At 43.5% G+C, this 20,620-nt stretch overlaps 1 protein-coding gene across 1 annotated transcript; it reads left to right on the forward strand.

The window, feature by feature from the left end:
• Positions 1-305: 305 nt before the first annotated feature.
• On the forward strand, positions 306-18,511 carry UPF3B (UPF3B regulator of nonsense mediated mRNA decay). Its single transcript, XM_074278099.1, has 10 exons — positions 306-846; positions 2,494-2,600; positions 2,788-2,894; positions 7,563-7,661; positions 9,643-9,753; positions 11,971-12,014; positions 12,555-12,743; positions 15,044-15,204; positions 15,604-15,913; positions 17,455-18,511. Exons 1-10 carry the CDS (start codon positions 451-453, stop codon positions 17,599-17,601), a joined length of 1,671 nt encoding a protein of 556 aa, XP_074134200.1. The 5' UTR covers positions 306-450; the 3' UTR covers positions 17,602-18,511.
• The last annotated feature ends 2,109 nt before the right edge of the window (positions 18,512-20,620 follow it).

Genomic DNA, 20,620 nt, shown 5'->3' on the forward strand with positions numbered 1-20,620 from the left:
GTAGTAAAGACTCGGGCAACCCGTGCAAAGGTGGGGAATCAGGGTGTAGTGTGGGTAAGAGCAAGAAGGAAGCAGGGTAAGCTATGAGGCCATCTCTACAGCCGAACCCCTTCCGTTAAGTGGGAGTCCTAGGGCCCCAAGTGCACTTTGGCATGCTGGGTCTTGTAGTTCTCAAGGCAGTAGACTAAAATTGATTCGGGGAAACGGGGGAGCACTAGCCAATGGACGGCGAGAACCGCCCCTGACCGCGCCCTGGGCGGGGCGCTGACCGGAAGGAGATCTCCCGGCGGCTTTTGCTACCAATGCTCGGGTGTTAGCGAGCAGTCCCAGCTCGGAGCTCGGCCGAGCAAGCAGTCTCGCGCGATCGCAGTCACTGCACCACAACTGCGGGCTGGGTGTGAAGGATTTAAAAGGCGGGGCCCAAGCTCGGAGTGGGCTGGGCTTGTGGTGATGACATCTCACGCTGCCTCGGGTAGAGGCTGGGCCATGAAAGAAGATAAGGAGAAAACGAGGCCCAAGGAGAAGCGGCCGCCCTCGTTTGCAGGCTCATCTGCTGCAGCAGCAGCGGCAGCCACAGCGGAGACAGCGGCGGCGGCGGTCACCACAGCAGCGGTCACCGCAGCTGCGGCGGCGGTAACTGCAGCCTCAGCCCCGGCCCCGGCCCCAGCTCCAACCCCCGCCCCGGCCCCAGCCCCAGCTTCGGCCCCAGCCCCACCCCCAGCTCCAGTTGCAGCTCCCCCAGCAACGAGCTTCGGCGGCGCGGCGGCGGCGGCGGCGGCGGACTACGCTAAGAACCAGGACAGAAAGGGCGAGCGATTCAAAGACAAGAAGGAGATGCTGAGCAAGGTGCGAGGGGCGCGTGCAGGTTCCTTCGCCTGAGGAGCCGCCCGACCTGGGGCCGCGCCTGCCCCTTCCTCCCGCCCTCTTCCCCTCCCCCCCCCAAAGCTCTGTGCCAACGATCGAACGCTGGACTCGAATTATTTGGGGGGAGAAGGCAGCTGGGGGGGAGGGTGAAGAAACAGTTAATTGGACGGCAGGGGCGAGGAAGGGGGGAAGGAGGAAAAAGGGAGGGTGCTACTGCGGGAAAGGCGAACTTGGGGTGGTGCCCATTTGGGTGGAGAGAACCCAGAGGCCCAAGAGCAATAGAAAGGGGGGCAGAAGGTCGGAGAGGGGAGCAGTGGGAGAATAGAGGGGGGCGGGGCGGGTGGGGGAAGGGGTCAGAGAGGTGGAGGGGTTGGGGACGGGGAGGGGGGGAGGCTCGATTAAGGCGGGGAAAGCGGAAGGGGGCTCAGGTAGGGCTGGGGGGAAGGTAGAGGGAGAAGTTGAGGATTCAAGGGCGGGGTGGAGAGGGGAAATCAATGGAGGAGGGGGAAAGAGAGAAGGGAGATGGGGAGAGAGGACCGTTCCTTTCTCCCTTGCATTTCCCCCACTGAGGGTGGGCCCCCACCTCTTTCCCCTTCAGAAAGCTGGCATTCACATGCGCAAAGCTGGCCTTGCTAGTTGGGTGGGGATGGTGGAGAGGGCGGGAGTCGTTTTCCAAATCCATCTGCTCTCCTTTGAGCTGTGGAGGACTTGGGGTTGAGGAATGGCTCCTTAAAAGCTTTACTGCATCCACCCGAAAGCCCTGGGGAGCAGCAAAAGTATTGGGTGAAATTTTTAGAGGGGAAAAAATGGTGGTCCTCGTGCTGGGCTTGGGCAGCCCCCCTCATACTGACTGGCTAGCCTTGGCGCCGGCCGGCTAAAATATGTGTTTCTCCTCTGTAGATTGTAGCGCCCGAGATCCTCAGAAGTCATTGAGTCCAGTCTCCAGGGAGGGAAGAGATGTGGCCAAGGTCACACCAGTTGAAAGTGACAGAACTGGGCCACATCAGTGGTCTCTCCAGTTGTACTGCACACTGGACTGGGAATTAGGAGAACTGGATTTAATCCTTAATTAGTTGTGTCCTTAGGCCAATCGCTCTCTTCTGGGAGCCTCAATCCGTTCAGTTATACCAAGGGAGTTGGATCCATGTTAATAATCCCCTTTCCAGCTCTAATGATGTACCTCTGACCAAGCCTCTTGAGTGACGTGGCCTGTAAGATAGGCATGATGGTGTTCTAATTCCCCTTCCTCACTAGCTCATTTGGAAAAATGAGTAACGGCATAGAAAAGCTTTTTGTAATCCCAAAATATAAGCGATTGCCTTTAAAAACAAGGCTAACCAATGAGTAAGGAGAATGGCTCCGCAAAAGTCTGTTCCCATGAAAGCATAACATAAAGTATCTGTCCTGAGAGAAGAGATACAAAGTATTGCAGGCAGAGGAGGCACCTTACTACTTTGTAATCTCAGAGCTCCGTTCTCATTGCCTTCACTGTGGCAACTGAAGTTACCATTTTGTTGTGGCAAGGAGCCAGGTTGAGAGATGCCCCCGCAAAGTGAACTCACCAGACCGAACCATTATGGGATGGCAAACTAATGCTGTTGTTTATTCTCTTTAATTCTTGTGTCAAAGGTGATCATTCGGAGGTTGCCTCCTACCTTGACCAAGGAACAGCTTGAAGAACACCTTCAACCTCTGCCTGAACATGATTATTTTGAGTTCTTTGCAAACGATTCTAGGTAAAAAATAAATAAATGAATAAAGATTCTTTTGGTTATTTTTTTTTTTTTAAACTTCATTAGCACTTGTCTTGCTAATGCTTCTCATTATGTTTTGGGGCCTATCTCCAAACAGAATTAATATGCATGTTTGCAACATAGCAAGGCACCTATAAGCACATTGACATTTTGTTCTTTCTTTCTGCAGTTTGTATCCTCATATGTTTTCTAGAGCATACATCAACTTTAAAAACCAGGAGGACATTGTTCTGTTCAGGGACCGATTTGATGGTTATGTTTTCGTTGATCATAAAGGTGAGTCCTGGTAACTAATGCAAAGAGGGCCTTTGTTTGATATGTCTGCTTGCTTAGAAACATCCTTTGTCAGTGCTTGTCAGTGCTATCCTCCCGGACTTTTAAAGCACTTGTATGTGGTACAGTACCAAGGACATTTTGACTTGGGCACTAACTTTAACACTTGTGAAAATATAAATCATGCCTTGATATCGGAGGCAGCGCAGTGGGTGAAATGCTGGATTTGGATTAAGGAAGATTGGGGTTTCAGTTTTGCCTCTGATACTAACTGCGTGACCCCATTCAAGTTGTTTGAGCTCTCAAAACCTGAGACAGCTCTCTTAACACTTAGCTCCAAGTTACATACAAGTTTGGCTTGTAGAACTCCTAGCTAGGCAGACTAAGTCAAGTCTTGGATTTCTTTAAAATAAACAAAAAACAACTTGACATTTTTAATCATACCTGGAAGTACAACACTTTTTACCAGCCTTCCAGATTTCTTATTATTAGCCTCTTAGAAATCAACTAATCCTCAGTTGTTTATAAAGAACCTGCTATATACTAGCTACTCTGATAGGAAAAAGCCTGATACTTTAGAGCAGTGGTCCTCAAACTTTTTAAACAGGGGGTCAGTTCACTGTCCCTCAGACAGTCGGAGGGCCGGACTATAGTAAAAATAAAAACTCACGCTCTGTCTCTGCCCCTCAGCCCATTTGCCATAACCCAGCAGACTGCATAAACATCCTCAGTGGGCCGCAGTTTGAGAACCCCTGCTTTAGATTCAAGAAGACCTTAGTTTGATTCTATCACTAACTCATTTTGTCCCTTGGGGAAGTTATATCTCTTCTCCTGACTCCCAAATCCTTCTAGATCTAGAACTGGAAGGAACCTCAGAGACCATTGAGCTTACTTAGTCCCTTTATTTTTATAGTCCAGCATGTTATGGGACAGTCACTAAAGACACTAGGTATCCAAGGTAGGAAGTCAACCCTAGGTTCTTTCCTCCACGATCCATCCCTCCTTCCATTGGGCCATGTTGTTTGTCCCTTCCAGCCCTGACAATCTAGGGGTCTCTGCTTTTTTTTTCACAGGTTAGTAAAATGAAAGAATTTCCCATTGTTCACTGCCCATCTGATAAGAATTCTTGCCAGCTCTGGCCTGAATGATGCTTTGTTCTGAATGTTTGAATGACATTGGCAACTATGTTGCTTTGTGTTCATGTAAAGATTTATAACTAATATTTCAAATATTGGCAACTGTGTTGCTTTGTGTTCATGTAAAAGTATATAACTAATATTTTGAATATTCCCTCCCAGCCCCAAGGACTCTTTTGTTATTGACTCAATTGAGATCAAACTTTTTAAGCCATGGTATTTTAAGATGTTGTAAATGTCTTCCCTGATGGGACCATTTTTCCTGAGTCTGGAAGATTTCTAAGCCTAACCCCACCAATAGACTCTAAAACACGGTAATCCACAGGTAATCCACCAATTATCACTCCGATTTTGTCTGTCCAACGATAGGTTAAAAATGAGCGATGGGTGGGGGCTTTCAGGTTATCGGCATTACTCTAACTTTAATGAGATGAAAGCCTTAAAAAATAAATGTTGTTTTGCTTTTTGTTTTATATCATGACATTAACATTTTAAATTGTTTTTATAAACTTAACATGAACAATATGAACAGTTCAGTTTGTAAAAAACAAAACAAAAAAAAAAGAAAACAGCAAAGAGGGGTGTATGTGTCCCACTTTCATGTTCTTTAACCAACTCCCTTCTGTGTGTTTTAAAATTTTTGTTGACCGCTGTTTTTCTTTCATCTTTTTTTCACAACTTTCACTACCACTCCCTTTCTTTTATAACAAATGTAATCAGTCCAAACAAATATCTGAAATTGTATGCTTGCACCTCTACTCTGTCAGCTCTTTAAGAGGTGGGAAGGAAAAGTTCTCCATTAGTCTTCTGGAGACAGGTCTCCTTGATTTTGAAAAGCACTCTCTACTGAATCAATTCACTGTGCTTTGCATCAATTTATTCTATTCCTTCTGGGTTTCTTGAATCCATCATATTCATCATTTTGTTCCAAGAAATTTGATTACACTCCATTTATAGGCTAGAGTTTATGCAGCCATTCTCTTCATTCAGTTGTTACCCACCTTGTTCTTTGCTACCACAAAAAGAACTGCTGTAAATATTGTTGTGCACATGAGTCCTTTTCTTCCAATTCTGGCCTCTTGGGGTGAGTATAGGCAGAGTAGTGTTATCACTGGGGCCAAGGGCACACACAGTTTAATAACTTAGGACCAGATCCTTTTCAGAGAATGTGCCGATAGCAGTTGAACCAACATTAGTGTTTCGAAATTAATTTTTAATTATCATTATACATGTATAATAATGATAATTAAAACTAGATTTTAATATAAGAAAGAGTTCATCTTTTTATTTTTAATTTTTTTTTAAAACCCAACTAGCTAATGTGGTAAGTGGTATGTTTGTCTCAGCAGAGGTATCTGAGCAAATATGAAATGGCTCTTCAAGGAAGGCTGTGGAAGTTCCTTAGTAAATGGAAAAAAGTCAGAAAGTCTTGGCATTCCTCTGTTGTAAGGAAAATTAATTTGATAGCTTTTTATCAGTGTGCTAATTTCAGTATTCTTAGAAATAATTTTGAATTTTGTTTTTGCAGAAAAAATGAAAAATGAATTATCTCTTAATTTTTAGTGATGCTGATTCAGAATCTGTTTTATTAAAGTATGTAGCTTAATACAGTTGTTTATCCATTAGATAACAGGAAAAAAATGAATTTAAGGTACTTCACCAAGGTATTTGGAGGATTTCTCTTTCGCTCTCTTTCGTTAATAGTTCACCATTCTGAAAAAACTAATTGCTCTTGCTGTCTCTGTTTCTTCTCTCCACAATTCATTATTAACCTCTTTATCCTCTTTATATCCTGATAATATCTGTAGTAATCTTCTAATGGGCTTGTTGTGAGGCTAATGAAATTCACATCAAGTGATCTCTGAGGGAGAAAGCAATGTTCACATTTCAAGGGGAAACTACAGAACATCAAGAGCTCTGGGAGAGTGATTTAATCTTCTGTAAGAACCACAATTTAAAAACATACACACACACACAAAAAACAAATCACTGATCGTTTTGAGATGGAAATTTTTGTAAATTGCTTGTTACTTTTGGTAGCTGAACAGCTTACAACTTTTTAGCAGATGCCTTGGGTCATGATTATGATGCATAGTCCTGTAATTCATTCTGTGCCTTTGACATACTGATGTGCTCAGGGCCTTTGTTGAATAGGACTGTTTGGCACTTATCATAAATGGTCCAGAAACTGTGCTTCCATTTAGACTTGTCTCCTTTCTTCTTATCACCTGCTACTTTCTGCTCCTGTTTGTATTTTCTCCTTTTACAGAGGATGGGTTTGGAACTCAAGATAATAAAAATGGTTGGATTTCTGTGATCTCTGTGATCATATGGAAGTCATTTCTCTTAGGATTATAGATGTAGAGCCAAGGGGAGGGAGTCATGTGATTTAGTTTAACCCCTTCATTTTTCAGATGTGCAAACTGAACTCCAGGAAATAATTTGTCTAAGGTCACACAGGTAGCAGAGCTGGGTGTTTGAACTCTGGTCTTAGTCCAACTCTAGTGTGTTTCCCATAACAGGATGCTGTTTTTCCTTCCTCTGAAGTTTCTTGCCATTTGCCTCTGGGGGCAATGATCCCGTTCTATGTTATAATTACTACTAGGGGTCTATAGGTTGTATCTAATTTTATACCTTTGCCTGTAAAGTTTAGGTTTTTTTTTTTTTTTTAATTTCTTGCCTTTCTGCTTTGTTTCAAGTAGATGAGGAATTGTGTTTCTTTTCAATAAATCTGTGAATAGAGAACTTCCAATGAGGAAACTGCTTCTTTTGGGGCACTTATTTTGCAAGTTGTACTTTGGGGAAACTGAGACGCATGTAACTTGCCCAGGGTCATGTAGCCAGTATATGTTAGAGGTAGGACTTAAATCTGTTATTTTTATTCTTTCTTTTTCTCTCTTTTCTTCCTTCTTTCCCTCCCTCCCTCCCTTCCTGAATGGTACAGTTGATAAGAGTGCTAGATCTGGAATTAGGAAGGCTCATCTTCCTGAATTCAAATTTGTCTTCAGATACTTATTAGCTGTGTGACCCTGGACAAATCACTTCACCCTGATTCTTTCAGTTTCCATTTCTGTAGAATGAATCAGAGAAGGAAATGGCAAACCATCCAGTACCATTGCCAAGAAAACCCTAGATGGGGCTCACAAAATTTGGACACAATTGAAACTATTTGGTGACGACAACCTCCAGCCTCATATACATGGATCCCTTACATGGCATCCCCTCTAGGACTAAAGGACCCTTTTAGAAGGTTTTTTTTTTAAGCTGATGAACCCAACCTATAAAAGTCTTCATTCCTTTCTAAGTTGTCTTTTTTCCTGTTAGCTGAACTTTCTGTAACCTAGTTCATAGTGTTTCTCTTAACGGTAAGAGGTGAGAACCTTCATGGGGAAGGCAAACTAGTAGACTACAAAGAGCCTTGAATTTGTTGTCAGAAGTCTTGGCTAGCCCTTTAGACCCTTAGACCCTTATGAGTCTGGGCTATACAATCAATTTTTTTTTTTGGGGGGGGTTATTGTGTTATTTTTCCAAACAGGTCAGGAGTATCCCGCCATAGTGGAATTCGCTCCTTTCCAAAAATCAGCAAAAAAGAAGAACAAGAAGAAAGATGCCAAAACTGGGACTATTGAGGATGGTACGATACCACCCTGGTGGGATTATGGGGTCAGAGTTGAGGGGGGGGAGGGAGAACTTGTTTTTAAAAAAAAAAAAAAATTATTTTTGCAAGAGGTGAAGTTGATCAGATATAATCCAACAGTGGGGACTAAAATGTTAAGTTGTTAATCTTTAGAGGGAAGTTGGAAATCCGATAAAAGAATGCTGCTTTTCTCTACCTAACTGAATTTTATTTATAGCCTTGGGAAACAGTGTAGTCAGTACAGTAAATCCTGTATTTCTGTTGCCGCTTTTGATGGTAGTGATGAGGACCTTTATTTACCAGATGAAGACACCAAAAGAGAAGCCACTGTTTCACCTAGAGCCTCAGTTTCCTCTTCTCTAAAATGAGGGGCTTGGACTGGTTGGCCTCTGAGGTTGCTACAGGCCATGTTAACAGAACCAGCTTTGGTTTCCATTTCTGCCATCTTCGCAAATACAAAATCTAGACAAGGTTGCTCACTCCAATCTGGAGGACAAGTATCTCATCAAGTTGTAGTCTTTCTTTAGATTTTTTTTTAACATGACTTGGGATTCATGCTTAATTGGTCACTGTATTCTAAATTTAGAACATTCATTTTACACGTATGTCGATAATGGTCTGACCGCATCAGCCCAAACCTATAGACATGCAATAGTTGGTGATCGGAGCTCCTGATCTTCGGCCAACCTCTGAAGTGAAAAGATGCCTCCGACGGCAGCTCCTCCCCAAGTTTTTCAAAATTGAGGGACTTGTTTTGCTCCCCAGTAGTAGACCTAGCTCTTATGTTCAACTGAGCTTTTACAAAGCCACCCAAAGCAAACATAGCTTGTATTTTATAAGGAAAGTACAGTGTAAGCCTAATAACACAATGCTTATTATGAATTGAGATGCATCGATCTTTGGATCAGGTCACATCTAGTCTACCTTGCATTCCAAATAGTTTCTTTCTTTGAAAGACAAGGGTTGTAATAATGACTAGCAGAGTACCGTAATGTTCTTTCCTTTGTCCCTTACAATAGCCTGGGAGGAAGGGGCTGTCATTATTACTACTCGTTTTACTGAGAGCTGAGAGCTTGGGTGATTTGCTCAGGATCACACAACTAAGATGTTGGGAGTCTGGATTTGAACTCTGATCTTCTTGATACCAAGTCCTGCACTTTTAACCACTTTGTCACCTGATTTTGAGCAAGCCACTCAACCTTTGTGGACCTCAGTTTCCTCCTCTGTTAAATGGGGATAAAAAGGGGAGGGCACGTGTTACATAATTCTCTCCAGCTCAGAATCTTGTGAAACACATGCCCCTTGTCACCTAAAATGCCATGCTCCGAAACTGACCTTAGATCTCCTTGAAGTGGTATGAGCTACATCTTCACAGTTCAAATATAAGTGTATTATTTCATGTTTTCCTGAAGAATTCTACAAAAACAAATGTAGAGTAAAATCTGGGTACCCGAGAGAAGCTTCCTATTTAATGGACTCAAGTTTGGATAGAGCATTTATTGACCCAAATTTTATTTGTGCAAATGTTCATGTATTGAATTTATTTCAACCGATAGACATTTATTAAATTACTACGGGCCAAGACTTAGGCTAAGCCCTAGGAATGTGAAAAGAGACCAGGACAGTCCTCCCCTTGAGAAGCTTAAATCTAATATTTAAAGAGAGGTTTGCAGGAAAAAGCATCCTGTTAATTCTGTTGTCTGCAGATACTATCCCAGTGAAGCCTCTTGTCGGTGTGAGGTTGACTAGAGTTGCAGCTTTTAAAAAAGGGGGTTGTTGGGGTGGATCATGTTCTCCCCACACGTGTCCCCGTATCAAAGAGCCAAAGCAATAAAATCTCAAGTGCTCTTTTCTTTGTCCTCTTTTGGGAAAACCACAGTGAAGTTTACAAAAAAATAGTGAGGGAGCCATCTGACAGACTTGTATGCAGCCTGACACCAAAAGGCTGCCATATTTACTTCCTCAATTCCATATTTAGACCCTGAGTACAAGAAATTTTTGGAGAGTTATTGTGCAGAGGAAGAGAAACTGACGTCCACTCCGGAGACTCTGTTAGAAGAAATAGAAGCAAGAAATAAAGAGCTGATAGGTAAGGGAGAAGGGAGGGCAGAGAGAACACCTTTCAGGTAATGTGTGCTTCCTTAAAGGGTCATGAGTTTTATTTAATTTGACAATACCGTTCATTACGAACACGTTGCTATTCTGTAAACAATTGGTAAGTGCCAATCTTGGGAGTGTATCAATGGGGAGTGCTATCCATGTTTTGGGTTTTTCTGTCAGTAACTTTTGGATAAGAGTTAAATAAAGCACATTTGATAGTGTACATGGCATTATATGCCCATAATCATCCACCTTCCTGCCTGAAGTCTCTTCTTTTGGGACTAAGGTTCAGTCTCCCAATCACCCAAAGTCTGTTCACGGGATCGGGGTCATTGTCTTACCTTGTTCTCTCTTGCTCTTCCTCGGTTCCTGCAGGCCTTCCCATGTTTCTCTGTATTCCTCATGTTTGTTATTTCTTTTAGTGGAATATTTGTATTCATAGATCCCACTTTGTTCAGCCGGTTCTCAGCTGTTCTCCAATCAATGGGCACCTACTTTGTTTCCAGTTTTTTGCTGTTGCAAAAAGAGCTGCTATGAAAACCTTTGTATATTGTGGGGCCTTTCTATTTTGTATCTTCTGGGGGTATAGAGGTTTAAGGATTGTAAATTTTAGGACCTTTGAATTTCTGGTAAGTTTTTGAAGATGTTTTGGGGTTTTCTACTACTTACAAATGAGTAATTCTAGCTAAGATAGTATACATAATCCTCCGGGCCAGATCCTATTCTCTTCTCCCTATATACTGTTGATCTTGGCGATCCTGTGTGCTTCCACAACGAGTTCAGTGATAATCTATGCAGATGGTTTCTGGTTCCGTTTATCCAGACCTATCTTCTCCCCTAGATGCCAATCCAGCATTACCAACTTACCCACTGAACATTTCAAACTGGAGGGGCCCCTGGTATATCATATTCAACATAAATAAAACTGATGCTGTTGTAGGGACTGACATACTTCTGGTTACCCAGGTTCACAGTGTGTCATCCAGGGTGTCGCCCTTCCTTACCTCCCATCCAGTCCCCAAATTTTGTTTGCTTTTTCCTACCTCCCTCACATATCTCTAATCTGTCCCTCTTCTCACCACTCCCGTAGCCACCAGCCTGATTCAGGGCCTCATCCCTTCTCACCTAGGCTTATTGCAGTAGCTTCCTATTTGACTTGCCTTTAAATCTCCCTCAAGTCTAATCCCCTTCTCAGCTTCCAAAATGATTTTCCTTAAGGCCAGGTCTGAGTATACCATTTCCCAACTCGGTAAACACCAGTGGCTCCCTTTGATCTTTAGGCCAGAATCCAAACTCATCTGCTTGGCTTCTAAAGCCTATTGAAATCAGGTTCTACCCTACTTTTCCAGCCTAGTACACTTGACTCTTGAACTTTGCATGACAACCATGCTAGCCTTTTCTCTGTTCCTCACATATGACACTTCATCTCCCATCTTCAAGCCTTTGCATTAGCTCTGAAATGGACTCCTTCACTTTGCCTGTCTAATTTTCTAATAAACGCAGTACAAGGCTTCTCTACATGGACAGCCTTCCCTGATTCTTCATCCCTGTTCGTTCCCTCCCCTCCAAAAAAATGATCACCTTGTATGTATTCTGTATCTGCTTATACCTGCTGGTTTTCCCTCTCCCTTTGTTTTCCCCCTCCCGTGCCCCCCATTCCCTTCCACAATCAGCATTGAGTTCTTTGAGAACGAAGGCCGTCTTTTGCTTTTCTTTGTATGTCTGCCACTTAACACAAGGCCTGGCACTTAGGAAGCATTTGATAAACATTTGCTAGTTGGTTGATGGGGGGAATAAAAGTCTTATAATGAATTGTTTCTTTTTCTTTGGCCTTGTCATAAAACCAAAAAATGTTTTCCTTAAAAGTCCAGGTATAACTGAATTCTTTCTGAAAGATTGACTGGCTTCATTCATGTTATATAGTTGTTGCTGAAAAAAGGGACATTCGCTCCAGGATGATGTCCTTGACCTTAAATAAATAGTGCATCCCCTTTTGAAAGCCCTCTGCAAGAGCTCTTAATGAGCTACAAGGCATTGGACAAATGTGGGGATGATTTTTGCTACTACCGGTTTGAAGTGCAAAACTTTGTTCTGATGTTAGAAATTTTCCTTTAAAGTCCATAATTTTCCTGGCCCTGGAGGTCAGAAGAAAGTTCTTTCTAGGTGTATGATTGACACTGGATTTTCCCCCCTTATATTTATGTAGCCAAGAAGACAACTCCCCTTTTGAACTTCTTGAAAAATAAACAGGTAAGAAATAATGGAGGTTCTCCTAAAAAAAACTGCTCAGTCATTTCACCGGGCCGGAAAGTGGCTGTGGGGGAGGAAGAGGGAGGGTGGCCTTCCAAGCATGTGTATGTGGTTCTTCCCAGCCACTTGGGCCCTGGAATAGGGAGTCTAATCTCATTGTTTTTTAGACTTGGCCCTTCTGCCTGACTGATAGTGAAGCTACCAGGGAGATCAAATGCAAAAATGGATATAAAGTGCTTTGTAAACTTTAAAGCACCATTTAAATGTAAACTGCAATTTTTGCATGGTGGTAATTAACTGTCTTGTTGACTGGATGCCCTTTGTTTCCTTGGAAGCCACCGGTAAGGCATTTAAGTGTCAATTTTTGCCTAGCTGGGCACCCCCCCTTCCTGGAGGAACACAGAGTTGGATTCTGTGGACTGGACAGAGAAGGGAGGTTGTCTTTGCTAGATGCAGGGTACCCAAGTATGCTTTGTAGCTGCTTGAGGCTTTTTGGCAGTGGCCATCCTCTTTAAAAGGCTTTGACTCCTCTGTTTGCAGAGGATGAGAGAAGAAAAGAGAGAAGAGAGGCGCCGGAGAGAGATCGAGAGAAAAAGGCAAAGAGAAGAAGAAAGGAGAAAATGGAAGGAAGAAGAGAGAAGAAAAAGAAAGGACACAGAGAAAATCAAGAAGATTGAAAGAGGTCCTGAAAAAGAAAGGGATAGATCAAAGGATGAACCAAAGATTAAGGTATGAAATCCATGTTGCAGAAAAGTCGCATGGAACAACTTCCCGAAACATGTATGGAGTGTCCGTGTATTGAGTGTCGGTGTAGATAAATAAAGTTTCTTGTGGCAAACCAATAAAGCAACCTTTTTTCCTCCAACACTATCATTTTATTCTGAGAAGTGGGAAACCCTTGAGATCATTAAGCAGCACCTCTTATACCATTTAATTTGTCATTACAAATTTTGTCCTTTCTTTGATCCATTTTTGCCAGTTAACATGCTCCATTGTTAGATTTCCACTTTTTTATTTTCCTAGGAAATAAGTCCTTCTGGGTGGCTGGGGGTGGGGTGGGTGGGGTGCGGTACGGTAGAACTTAATCCACGTTTTCCTTCACACTGACACTCAATCAGGTTGGCTTGTCTGTGTGTTTTCCCACTGTCTTATGGTACACAGGTTAGAAACTGCAAATCACCAAAGTGCCAATGCCCTGCCCAGTGGAACCCAGTTTAGTACTTGGTCATATGACCAGGTCTTAGCCAGTACTTGGGGTGCTAGGGTTAGCAGGAAAAACACCTAGTAGTCCTGCGAGCGGGGCTCAGTGCCAAACCACAAGCCCACTGACTTCTCTTTGCTGCATTTCCATAGCTTATGGAGGAAGATCAGCTGATTGAGTCCCTTTCCCTCTTCCCCTTGCCTCCACTGTCTGCAGGTTAGGGCCTAGGGGTGTTGGGCCTGCATGGCATTCTGCTCCCTCTCTTGTCGGTGTTTCCCCATTGTGCACAGGACTCGACAGCCAGCGAACAGCTCCCAATCACATAGGCTTCAAATGTCTCCTCAAGGAAAGAACTAGAGCTAGGCCCTGCTAGCTGCCCCTCCAGATTAGGGTTTGGAGAAGCTTTTGCTCTGTCACGTTTCACAGAATATTTGTTCCCTGACATATGGGGAAAGGGGGAAAATTCACCCCAAAGTGGGAATCACTCCTTCCTCTTCTACTCACAATGGGAAGCCTGATATGCATTTATTCCCATGTTACCCCCACACATTTGCTTCTCTTGGTGCTGGGGTCTCCTTAGTAAGCCCCAAGTTTGTTCACAAAGCCCAAGGAGATATCTCACCCTTTCTCTATCTCTCTCTGTGTCTCTGTCTCTATCTGTCTCTCTGCCTGCCACCTCAGCTGTGACTTGTCCTTTTCCCACCTCTTTCCAACAAGGCAGCTACCCATAAACAGGAGACCCATTTATATATTAGAGTACTGAGTATTCTGGCTTCTAATGTGCAGTCAACTCCTCTCCACAGAAGATCCCTATTGGAGAGCGAAGAAGAACATACGCTATGGACCAGCAGTGTGATACCCACATAGGATGATGCTTTGCCTGTCATGCTGTTCAGATTGGACTTGAGCCCTTTGCAGGGGACTCGTTTGTTTCTGCTTAATTAGCTCCTGCTTCAGTGTGTGCTGTGCCATTATGCCCTTCGCTCAGTGACGTAGCGCTGCATGAAGCCTTTGTCCTAAGACTTGGAGTTATGTTTTCCATAAGAATATATCTTGATGCTATCCATCATTTAGGGTTCTCTAGTGGCAATTGGGGGCAGAGAAGGGGTTTGCTTTGTACACTAAGAGTCTTAGAGCTCACACCTGCCTGGGTGTTAGTTCGCTTTTAAGAAGTAAACATTAAGTATCCCACTCCCGCTCAGCAGAGACGGAATGGCAGTCTGTCCCCCTCGTACCATATGAGGCATTTGGCTTTATTAACCAGTTGCTGGGTGGTTCTTAACCATTCAACTGGGTACCATCACAACAAAAGGCCTTGAGCAAAAATAATTTCTGCGAGGTGGATCGGTCCTTCGGTGACAGAGGTGTTTGTCACTCGGAGCATTAATCTGAACCAAACCCTGGCAGCACCCACTCACTGTCTTTAAGTTCATGATGTGTTCTGCCACAAAGTATCACTAACCACAATGGCCACACTCCTTTGCTATCTACAACGTTCTTGGAATTGTGCGTTGGTCTTTCTAAAACTGAAGCGTTGGGATCCTCTCGCTACCCAGTGCTGCCCAATTTCAGTGAGTGGGTGAGTTGATGCTGGTCTCGCCTCTTTAGTAAGTCACCTTTCCCTGTGCACTATCTGTTAACCCGAGAACTGGAGTGCACCTCGCTCCATTTTCCGAGTGGGGAACCAAATGGGAGTCACTGTGAGCGGCCTAAGGCTTAGATGGGCCAGAGTGTATTTTTCTTTAGGTTTTTAAAATTTAAAGGGAAAAAAAGGGAACACTCTCCTTCTTTACCCCTCAAAATGAAAATAAACTTGTTCTTTTTCAAGCTGCTCAAGAAGCCAGAAAGAGGAGATGAAAAAGAATTGGAAAAAAGGGAAAAATCCAAGAGATTGGACAAAGAGAATCTGAATGAGGAAAAAACCAATGGGCAGAGTAGTGCGGCGGCCAAGCGTTCTGATGGGGAGTCGAAAGAAGAGAAAGCCAAGAAGTTAGTATTCTAGGGCTCACCAGCATGTCTCCTTTAGGCTTGTCTCTGCAGCGTTGAACTGAATTCTCCAAACAGTTAAGTGGCTCCTATATGCAAGGGTGCTATTGGCATTGGTTGCTCTGTCCTGGCTTTGCCGCTGAATGAAGATCAGCTACTGTTTCTGATCAGATGGTGGGGAGGAGGGTCCAAAATGCTCCTTGTCGTGCGTCCCTGGGCAGCTTTCCAGAGGAGCTTGAACAAACGCAGGGTTACACGATGTGACCGGTTACAGCACGCTCTGAGGGCCTTTTTTTTTTCTAGGTAGCTTCATTTCGATAGCCACGTCGAAAGCACAGTCTGTCTTTCCCTTGTGGTGCCCAGAACACTGAGGGTTCATTCTCAGATTTGTTTTCCATGCAGATCTGAAGATGAGGGTGGCAAAGACCACAGGGAGAGGGACAAGGACTATGAAAGAGACAAGGAGCGAGAGAGGCAGCAGCGAGAGAAGGAGAAACTGAGGCGGCAGGAAGAAGACAAAAGGAGACAAAAGGAACGCTTTGAGAAGGAGAAGACCTTTAGAAGAAAAGAAGAAGAGATGAAAAAGGAAAGAGATCTACTTAGGGACAAAGGAAAGAGGAGTGATGGTACAGATTTAATAGGCAACTCAGACAGAATGACCAAAGAGGACAGAAAAGAAGATGCAGCGAAAAGAGATCGCATAAGAAACAAGGTGCTATTTTTCTTTAAATTTCTTTATTTTCATAAGGTGGTTTGGTGGTTTAAAAAAACACACACTAGATACTAGAAAATTAGCTTGTCACTTGTTCTCTTGAGACCCGAGTTTCTCCATGGCCACTTTGTAAACAGCTTATCCACAGTCTGCATTGGCAAGGAAAGATAAGTTAGGTTGGTGAAATCTAAAATGGGAAGAGCCATTTTGGGATTGAAATTTCCCTAGAAATTAAACAAAGCTACTAAAAAACCTTGGATACTGAGATTTTAGGTGGATGGTTTTTAGAGCAAAATTTTATCTTCTAGCAAAAAGTCCTTGAAACAGGGCGCTCATCTGGCCACCTCCTTTTGAAATATTGCTGAAATGTGCTTGGGATTAGGCCCAAAGGAGTGATGCTGCCTGTGCTAACTTTGATTCTATCACTCAGAGAGGGGTTACAAGAACTGGCTTTCGGAGCCGTCCAGTGGAAAAAGGTTCTTGGAGGGGGACTTAGTGTGAGAGCTGTTGTCAGGTATTTGAAGGGTTGCTGTACGGCCTCAGAAGACAGGAGGAGGAGTATTAGTTGGGGTGGAGCAAGGTCAATTTAGCCTTGGTGTCAGAGGAGAAAAATCCTAACGGTGAGAGCTGTGGAAGGGGCTACTTTGGGAAGTAGTGAGTTGCTTGTCACTGATGGTCTTAAAATAGAGATGGATTGCTTTCTTGTCAGAGGTAGTGTAGGAGTACTTTCTCAGTTAAGGATTAAGCTAGATGGCCTCGGGCCCCTTAGCAACTCTCAGATTATATAACTTGAATGAAATTTCTGATAATCAAATTAATTCATGAAGCAAATATATCGTACCAAATGGCTTTCTCAAATCTGAGTTCCAGCCTGCGGCTGGCACAGAGCCTCTCACCTAGCTGTTACGTTGTTGACCTCTGGTCTTGCGAGTTGTGTTTTAACAGGGTTATTTACAGGGAAATGAGATCTTGGTTTCAGGCTAGGTCAGCGCTAGGCAGAGTTCCCATGTTTGGTTTTTATAATTCTTAAAAAGGAGTTCTTGGAAGGGTCTAATGCATTGAAAGAAATTTTTGATTTTGTCTTTTCCTCCTCTAAAACTGCTCGCTAAAGGGTTGTGGTTTGTTGTTTTGTTTTTGTTTTTGTTTTTTATTCTAGCTGGAATGAGGTAGGTGATGGGGGTAGTTCCCAAACGGAATATTTTAGATCGGTTGAATTCATTTTCAAATGGTCCTGAAATTTGGACAGATGATCTGGAACGTTGTACGTATGTGCATGTGTCTTGGGTAGCTAGGAATGCATTGTGGTGCTTGGGAAACGATCTCTCATTTTGGATTTTGCAAGCAGAATCCTAGTCGAGATTGACTATTGGACCATGCACTCCAATTTGGGCCTCTGGGAAGTCCACAGTCCCGGCACCACTGAAGTTTTGCTACCACTGACAAGTATATGGTGCTTAGGACGTTCAAAATGCTACGAAAAGGGCCAGAAGCAACTTGCAGGTCAAGTGCAGCCCACTAATGCGTCTCACACTTCTCTTTAGGACCGCCCAGCAATGCAACTCTACCAGCCAGGTGCCCGCAGCCGGAACCGCCTGGGACCCTACGAAGACAGCCCTTTGAAATCTGCAGAGCCAGCTCCAGATAAAAAGCAAGAGAATGAGAACAATAGTAGGAAAGAAGAGGAATGATGGGCCCAGATAGTTCACTGTGCTGACTGTGCAGATGGCCAAAGAGCAGGAATCAAGCAGTCTAGCAGTGCCTTCAAAAAAGAAGGAATAGAGAGAGTATCTCAGAGGGTCCAGGTGGGCTACCTTTCAGATGAGCATGGGGGGGGTGGGGCAAACGCAGAAATCTTTGTTCAAGAGGCTAAATTTGAGGCGATTCTTATCTATGCAGCTATTGGAATTTTCTTTTAGGAATTCAGATAACAATGAGGAAAATGATTTGAGGTTTACTTGATTTGAGGTTTGCTTGAATATGGAAATGTCTTCTGTGGCCTTAATCATGTGTGCTAAAGTTGGAAGGCTGTAGCAGAGATTGAAAGGTTTCGGCCAGGTAAGCCGAGAATGCTTTCATTTGAGGTAGACCGAGCCACCTTTGAAGGAAGGCTGGCTCCACCTTAAGCCGTATACCGTATCACCCTGTCATTGGAATTAATTACCAGATAGGAATTGATTAGAAACCGAAAGCATCCTACTACTTTAGGCCAGACAAAGATATGAGACTACTTTCAAATAACGAACGTTTTGGGTGACCTGCCGACCATAGGCAAATAACGTCTATATCCTCCGTACGCCAACACTGGCTTTTCTTTGACTAGAGGTTAGCATCTGAGAATAGTTCCAGCATTTCTTCTTGTTTGGGCCTTTTTGTTTTTGTTTTTGTTTTTCTCCCCAGAACAGAATTACCCATAATTCAGCCCTCCAAATTTGTCATTTCCATCATTGCTTCATTTTATCCTTTATGGCATGAGTTCATTTCCTGTTCCAGGCACAATGGTCACTACCACTTACGGTCACCTTTTATCATAGGAGATTTCAGTTTTCACTATTTTGTACTGATATCAATAAAGTTCTGAGCAAACAGCAAACTCTAAAAGCTGTTTTGAAGTACATTTACAAAGTTTACAATAGTTTTTTAGTTGTAATTCAATTTTTTTTTAAAGCATTTAGTTACCCTACTTTGTGTGCCAGAACTTAGGAAAGATACAGCTGGGAAGACACCCTTCCCTGGAGGAAGTCTACAATCGAGGGGGGGGAAACGTTCCTCTTACTCCCATTTGTGTTATTAATGTATAAAAAGAATCCAAAGCACTAGATCTCTCTAAGATCTTATTAGAGGGGTGACATAGCCTTAGTGAATAGAGAGCTAGCCTAAGATAACTTAAAGTTGTAAAATGAAGACAAGTTATTGACCTAGAAAGGTAGAGGGAGTTTCCTCATCTGGGAATTCCCAATAGCTTTGAAACCTTAGATCCCAAGTCCTGTGAGTCCTGGGTCCCAGTTTGGATTGGATGAGGGAAAGACCACTGTTTAATATGTGAAGTACTTGTTATGAATCAGGCTTTGTGGTAGGTCCTGGGAGGCTACAGAGAAAGTAAAAGATAGGCCCTGAATTCATAGATCAGATGGAGACTACTAAAGAAAACTAGGTACAAACAAGATCTGTGTAGGAGCAGTTGGAAATAAGCTACAGAGAGAAGGCTCTATGGTTAAGAAGGATTAAGAAAGCCTTCCTTTAGAAGAAGGGAGTTTAGGTGGGACTTGAAGTCAGAAAACAGAGATGAGAAGAGGGAAGAGTATTTTAGACATGGGGGATAGCCAGTGAAAATGGCTGTAGTCTTGTGGTAGGAGACCTACATCACTGGATCACAGTATGTGCGTGTGTAGGAGGGGGTGTATAAGATGTAAGAAGACTCAGAATGGTGGGGGGATGAGAGGCGGCAGGTTATGAAGGATTTTGAAGTGCCAGAGGATTTTAATGTTTGATCCTGGAGGTGAGAGGAAGCTTATCGAGGGGGTATGTGGGTAACATGTGACTTGGTCAGACCTATACTTTAAAGGATCACTGGTCACCAAGTGGAAGATGGATTGGAGTGAGAAGACTGGTAGTGGGCAGATTGACCAGCTGGATTGAAGTGACAAGGGCCAGAGTGGTGGCAATTTCAGAGAAGGAAGGGGGAGTGTGGGAGAGAAGTCGTGACAGTAGAAATGACAAGACCTGACAGCATCTTGGATGTAGGGGGAGGTGAGAAAGCTCCCTCGGAGTTGAAAATAACACCTAGATTTTGAGCCTGGCAGATCAGGAGGATGGTACTATCCTCAGCAATAACAGGGAAGTTTGGAAGAAGGAGAAGGTTTTGGGGGAAACTTAAAATAAGTTCAGTTTTAAATGTGTGAAGTTTAAAATGTCTATGGCATATCAAGTTTGAGATGTCCAAGAGGCAGTTGGTGAGACTACCGGGAGTCAGCAGAGAGGTTAGGGATGTTTATAGAGATTTGGAGGTCATTAGCTTAGAGATGATAATTGAATCCATTGGAGCTCATGAGATCCATCAAGTGAAATAATCTGTAAGGAAAAGCAAAGAGGGCTCAGGATAGAGCCCCGTGGGATCTTCATGACCTGGATGAAGATCCAGCAAAACTAAAAAGGAGCTGTTGGGTAGGAGGAAAGCCAGGGAAGATGGGTATCCCCAAAACCTATGGAGAAGAGAATTTTCAGGAGAAATTTACCATCTGCCAAAGGCTGCAGAGAGATTAAGGAGGCTGAGAATTGAAAGAAGCCCTTTGGATTTGATAGCTTAGAGACTATTGAAATTTGGAGAGAGCAGTTTCAGAGGACAGAGGTCAGAAGTCAAACTGAAGGAAGAGGCAAGTCAAAGGAGAGAGAGTAGTGACACTGTTGAACCAAAGAAGGGAGATGGGCCATGGTGGATAATCTAGTCTTTGGTGAACTCGGTCTTAGGAGACTATGATGGTCCTGTCCCATCCGTGTCCTAAGGTGGCAGCCTGAAAAAGAGTAACAGACAGAAGTTGTGAGTGGGGAGGAGAGGATAGCTGTTGACTTCCATTTTTAATGTCCCCAGGCAGAGAGACCTTGGAGGTTGACTCTTGTAAAGGCCTTGGACCATATGGTTCAAATTTCCAGAAGGGGTACAGAAGCTTTAAGGGAAAAGGCAGAAGTGGATAGGAAGAATCAAGGGTGAGT

The sequence above is a fragment of the Sminthopsis crassicaudata genome, chromosome X, assembly GCF_048593235.1.
Source record: "Sminthopsis crassicaudata isolate SCR6 chromosome X, ASM4859323v1, whole genome shotgun sequence".
Classification (NCBI taxonomy): domain Eukaryota; kingdom Metazoa; phylum Chordata; class Mammalia; order Dasyuromorphia; family Dasyuridae; genus Sminthopsis; species Sminthopsis crassicaudata.